Genomic DNA, 6,715 nt, shown 5'->3' on the forward strand with positions numbered 1-6,715 from the left:
GGACAATGAGTCCTAGCTATTGCGATTTGAATATTATATAAGTGCTAAAAATTAGTTCCATTAATATGTACAATAACAATATTAACATATTTATTTATTTATTTAACAGCCACAATGCCCAATAGAACAATAAGACAGTGTACACAGTAACTACACAGTAAATTGCAATTAAATAACACAACGCAGTTAAAGAATTAACAATAATAATTAAAGAAAAACAGAATAAATAAATTATTAATGTAGGTTACAGATGGTAGTAATAACAATAAGGAAGAATACTAATAATAATAATCATAATAATAATAATAATAGGAGAAATGTAAAAGAGGCTTAGGTGCTCATTCCCAAGATGCATCACACTGTAAATAGGGTAGGAATTACCATAATAAATTAGTGAGTGAAACGGGACAACAAAAGAAGAATTGAATTTGGTGGAATGAGATGGAGCTCAGGACGCAACCTACTGCTTCGACCTATCCCTCCCACGTTGTTATATCTACTTCATATACATGTCATATACCATAAGTAGCTATAGCCCAGATAACAACATGTAAATGTTATTTGTCAAATATTTGTCAACGTTTTTAAAAATGAAACAATATTGTATAACACAATTAATTATCCATAAGCTTATCAATAGTCCGCAATACTTTTGTATATTTTATACCAAATCGTTTGGGATACTACCGTATAATATGTGGTTTCCGCATGATAATGATTCGAATTTTAAGTTTTCTATACTTTATTCTTCCAGGTGAGACCCGCGCGCTCACGGATGGAGCGAGGTAACGGGACTTCTGGAGCGGGTGGCGGTGCCGCGCACGTCTCGCCCTACTGCGGTGATCTGCTGGTCGACTTGCACGACGTTTACGTCCACTACCACGGTTATGCCAGCCTGCTGGTATGCGCGTTCGGTTCGGTTGCCAACGTGCTAAACATCGCCGTGCTGACACGCAAGGAAATGGTCTCGCCCACCAACGCCATACTCACCGGGCTGGCCGTGGCCGACCTATTGGTCATGGTCGAGTACGTGCCGTTCGCCTACCATATGTACCTCCGGCCAGCCAACTATCCACGCGCCGACCGCTTCTCCTACAACTGGTCTCTGTTCGTATTACTCCATTCGGACTTTTCGCAAGCATTCCACACCATATCCATATGGCTGACGGTCACCCTGGCCGTGTGGAGGTAAGTTTAGCACTCGCATTTATAAAATAACATATAATATGTGCACGCGTGGATTTGAAAGTGTAAAATGCATTTTTTTCCCAAATGTCCTGAAATATTGCATTCCAAGCACAAAATTAATTTCATCCAACCACTGATAACTTAAAAATAAAATTTTCAATTTTTTATTTTTAAAGCATTTTTTGTAATTTATAAGGTATTTTTTTTAAAATGTTTGTATTTTTATAGAAATGGATAAAATTTGATAAAAATGTACTATTAGACTATATCAGTATATCCCACTCAAAAGGAATAAAGAAAACTGTAATATTATTTATATTTTCGCTTCGTCGTAATGGTAATATTCGTGTTTTCAACTATATACCAGTCAAAGGAAGCAAATGCTACACAATGGTCTGAGAAATAAAATTTCAATATTGAGACACAATTATCAGAGTTCATAACGTGTTTTACATTCCTTAAAACTTAAAAATGAGATATATGTGTTTTGAGATTGTTTGCATAAAATAATCAATTTATAAAGCTAATTGATATAAATGTTTAAAAGTTGAATTTTGAATTACCTAGGTAAGTTTTAAAGTTTAGGCAGGAGGCTAGCAAAAAGCATTTTAATAGTTAGTGTGCGTGTATGTACGAGGGCATAGTGAAACACTTAAATTATATATTTATATATAAATACAGACAAGATAACAATTTAAAAAAAGAAAAAAGTGTACAAATATTTAAAATTATGAAAAGAAAATATTATGATAAAAAAATATATATTTAGGTACCTGACATGATAAGTGGATCTCTCTGTAAATAAAGAGAAGACTTTCAACATCTCACAAGTCAAGGGCAATAAAAAAAGGTTATCATATCGAAAAATGTTACCCTTTATTTTATTTAATAGAAAAACTAATCAATAAGAAGGTACCTAATATATTCGTTCAAGGTAATGAAATATCAATATAATAATATTATTATTGTAACATTTTGAGTCTTCGGGAGTCCAATATAATTATTAAAGTTGTATGAGATGTATTTAGAGTTTTGATGCCTTAGGTAAAGTTTTGATGATGCCATCCCTATCCCGCCTTAAACGAAATGTGTCACTGCAACTATTTGGACACAAAAAGTTAGCAAGAACTTAGAAACACTCAATATTTGAGACGTGCATGTCAAATCTTCAGGTTCCTTCGTCATAAAATATTTGTCTAATTTAAGAACTTTATAAATAGGTAGTAACAAGTGCAATTTTTTTCTATGGATAATTTTTCAAAAGCTGCACAACTTAACTAATTATTAATAATTTTCCATTAATTTTAATTATGCTATTGCTTTTATAACATTGAAAAATTATCAGATTGTATCAATCAATGTCCAAAATAATAAAAAGAAAATTAGTACAACAATGAATAATAATCATTATCAACATATAATAGATACAAACCACAACAAAACTGAAAATAAGATTTAAGTATATAATATTCAAATAATTCACTCAGTTAAGTACATCTATTTGATTTACTAACAACAACAAAAAGTGAAAAATAAAAATGATTAAAATATGAAATAAAAATGTAGTAACTAATGACTAGTAATTATAAATTAGATTAATAAAATTAGTACCAAGCGGTACAGCGCAATGGCAGCCTTCTGCTGTGTTAACCGTAAGTCCATATGACAGATTTTAATTCATATATAATAATTTTATAATATGAGACAATATCAATAATATTTCACCTGGCATTATAGCAAAAATAAAATTATACAATAAAATAATATTTATTTTTACTTAAAATTGCTATATGATAAACAAAATATTTATGAACTTTGTTTGACGAATGACGATGGGCGACGGCTGTAGGTTTTGGACAGTAGTATATCATACTTCCACGTCTAAATCCCCAAAAAAATTTGGCACCCACAGAGACAGGAGCACTAAATGTAAATTATATTTGCATATATCTACTTTAGAAACTATTAAGGATCAATCTATACCTCATTAAAAGTTTCTGCGTACTCTGCACAGGGATTGTAAAATACCAAAGTCATAAGTATCCTACTTGCCATATCACGGGAAAACGCTAAATACGAACGACAATGTACACGGTGCGTATATAGCATTCGTTAAGTCCGAAACGCTCTGGGAGGCTTACCCTGGGAGGCTTCGACTCCGTGGTAGGTATCGTTTTTAATCACCAAATGCATTTGATTTTATTATTGTTATAACTTTAAGACCTGCAGAGGTAGAAAACAATTGAAACTCAATTCAAAAGAACCTACTGCAAGCTACGACATAACCTACAATATAGGTACTACGCGTATAATATATAGGTAGGTATACATTTTATGTTGCTTGCGATAAACTTCCAGAGACAGATATACAGAAACCTTTTTGAATATATATATGAATCGCAACCCCAGTGACTTATTATTAAACCTGTAACATTTGCATAGAATTTGGGCCAAAACTATGAGCATTTCTATCTAATAATCCCATGGGTTCCCAAACCCTATACGATCTGCCAGTCTTATACATTTTTGGTTTATGTACTTATTTTTGGGCAATTTCCAATATAACTTCGTGGAGAAAAATACCTAACTGTTACACAGTTCGCTGAATACTAAATAAGTGTGTTAGTCATATAAGATCAAATGGTCCAAAAGTATAGGACAACCGCCAAATGTGTAGAAAAAAACGTAATAAAATAAATCACATTAATCCACGAAATCATATTCATTGAAGGTTTTGTCTGACGCTAAAATATAATTAACGTTTTACATATAGTATCGATTTCTGTTGAATTTTATGACAATTTATTTTTATATCACAATAGGTACTATACCCTAATGTAATTTTCCTATAATTCGACGAAAATGTTCATAAATATAATAAAAATTATTTTATTTTATTAATTTTACTTTAATTTAACATATATAATTACGCGAATAAGCAGAAACTAAATTACTTGGAAAAAACCAATATGAAATAAAATAGTTTATAACTAACTAATACAATCTCTCATATATTTCCGAGAAATATTTATGCGATTCGTAGTCAGAATTTATATTTAATATAAACCCCCCAAAAAATTAAGGACGAAACCAACAATATTTGAATTTTGAAACATCATAAAAATTAATAATTTCAACTATAGTCTGTATAGCTTGCTTCAGTTATGAGCAATTAAAATTGAATATAATTAAATTAATTATGTCATATATTGTACAAATAACAGTTTCATTTTAATGATACAATGAAATTAAAAATATAACCAGTTATATATTTACAAATGTTGAGTGGACAATTATATCTAGGTATAGGTCATATTTATTTGAGTTAAATTTGAATTTTAAATTAATATTATATAATTTATTCAATTATTCAAAGACTAAGGCAAAGTTACTACAAGAATGATTTCTATAGAGCATCTATTCTCTACGAATACCGAAAAAGATTTTTCTTTTTTTTCCGTTGTGAAAAAAAGTCAGAGTTAACTTGGATTTATGATTGTAGAATCCTTTTACTATTTTTCAACGAGGTTTAGTTTTCCACGGGCAATTTCATTAATTTTTTCGAATTCATCTAGGATTTCAACGGACAATGGCAATTTTTTAAGGGTTTGCATTTAAGGTCGAACATATACGTGGAAATCGTGATACGACCGAAGGTGACAAGATTAAGTGAGTTGTATCGGTAGGCCATAATTAACTGTAAGAGTAGGTATAGTCATTGATTGTTTCACTTTATCATTGAAGTCGATTTGAAGTCCAGTGGAGTATTGCTTTTTTTTTTCAATGGAAAAAAATAAACCTACACAAATAATAGCAATAATCAATATTATACTCTCTAAATTCAATTTATATTTTTACACTTAAAATATACTACTGTTTATTTAGGTGCCTGCTTCAGATTATATTTAGCTAAACATTAATATTTCATAAATAAAATCAAGACGTTATAGGTGTATATTGTATTATGTATAATTATTTATAGTAGGTACCTGTTAAATTAATATGAAATACGTAAAAAGATAATTTGATAAGTAATAAGTATATTCCAACAGGCAACAGTATATTAGTATTATACTAGGTAATATATTAGATCTTTTTTTTCTATAATAGTTCCTAGGTAACTATATCAATTAAACTTGAAATTAATTAAAACTAAATATTTATTTATATTTATAAAATATGTAGAGCTTTTAATTTTACCCAGAAATTAAACATCTAATGAGTCTAAGATCCTTTATACAACTTAACAAAATATAACACTGATAATAATATTAAAAATATGTTCATGATGCATATGAAAATATCTTTAAAATTGACTTAAATAATATACTATCTAAGCCAGCTGTTTAAATATTCAACATAAAATAGAATTTTAATGATTTGCAGTTCAAATGTATATCTATTTAAAAAATTAATCAATTAAACATTTTAAATAAATTTTATTATTTAAGTTGAGGTTTGTTTAGAATTCTTCTAAGAACATATTAATCTGATGATTCCTACACAATCAATGATATCGCTTTATATTATATCATTGTTGTCTATTGATCGCCTCCAGTTGATTCATCCACGTGTAAAGTGCAAACTACAAAGTACTTATTCTCTACTGATTTTTGTATGAAATAAATTAGAATTTTAGCAATCAGGTCAAAAGTATCCGAAACACGTCGCGTCAAAGCAAACAATTTAATCTCATGTCCAACATCTTTCTAAGGGTACGCTCAAGCTTTAAAAAGGCGGGTAAGTCGTGGATGTCGCTCTGCTGTACAGTAGGTTACAAGTGGGTTACTGTAATGGATGGAATTAAATTTGAATCCAATGATATTATATCATTGTATACGAAAAACGATTCTGAACGGAGATGATTTGTCAGTCTAGGATATATTATTTTTAAAGAAAAACTTATGGAGAACCTTGTACCAAATTTTAAAAACTTAGTTATAAAAGAAAAAATTTTTACGATTTTTCAACCACTAAATTACTTGCAAATTTTCGCAATTTTGACATATTTCATATAAATTTGAACTTTAAATGCTTATAAATAAAAATTGTGACAATGTATTCCTTTTATTTTGCAACTGCTATTGTAAAAATATGTTAGGAGCCTTGTATTAAATTTCCAAATCTTAGAATTAAAAAGAAAAACTTTTATGAATTTCTGTTTAAGATTATTTGAACATTGCCGTAATTTTTACGTATTTAGTCAAAATTTGAACTTTAAATGCTTATAAAAAAAAATTGTGCCTATGTATTTTTATAATTTTTGAATGGGAGTTAGAACAACATATGTGGACCCTTCTATTAAATTTTCAAGTATTTTGTCCCAGCTAATTTTTTTTTATCAACATTTATAAAAAAAAAATCAAAAAAAATCGATTATTTCAATTGCCTATAAATAGATTAAAAATTAGTGAAATATTTTGAAAATAAAACTATATAAAGAAAATGTCAATTTAAACAACTGGTAAAATTTTCAAGTGTCTACGACTCATACTTTTTGAATAATAACAAATATCAAAAATCGTTT

General features: G+C 29.0%; 1 protein-coding gene across 1 annotated transcript in view; it reads left to right on the forward strand.

The window, feature by feature from the left end:
- The first annotated feature begins 299 nt into the window (after positions 1 to 299).
- Positions 300 to 6,715, forward strand: part of LOC100161147 (sex peptide receptor-like) — a 15,535-nt gene continuing 9,119 nt past the window's right edge. Inside the window, exon 1 of the mRNA XM_001949185.5 lies at positions 300 to 1,188. Within this exon, the coding sequence (XP_001949220.2) occupies positions 776 to 1,188 (413 nt within the window). The 5' untranslated portion in view covers positions 300 to 775. The remainder of the gene's footprint in view (positions 1,189 to 6,715) is intronic.

The sequence above is a fragment of the Acyrthosiphon pisum genome, chromosome A3, assembly GCF_005508785.2.
Source record: "Acyrthosiphon pisum isolate AL4f chromosome A3, pea_aphid_22Mar2018_4r6ur, whole genome shotgun sequence".
NCBI lineage: Eukaryota > Metazoa > Arthropoda > Insecta > Hemiptera > Aphididae > Acyrthosiphon > Acyrthosiphon pisum.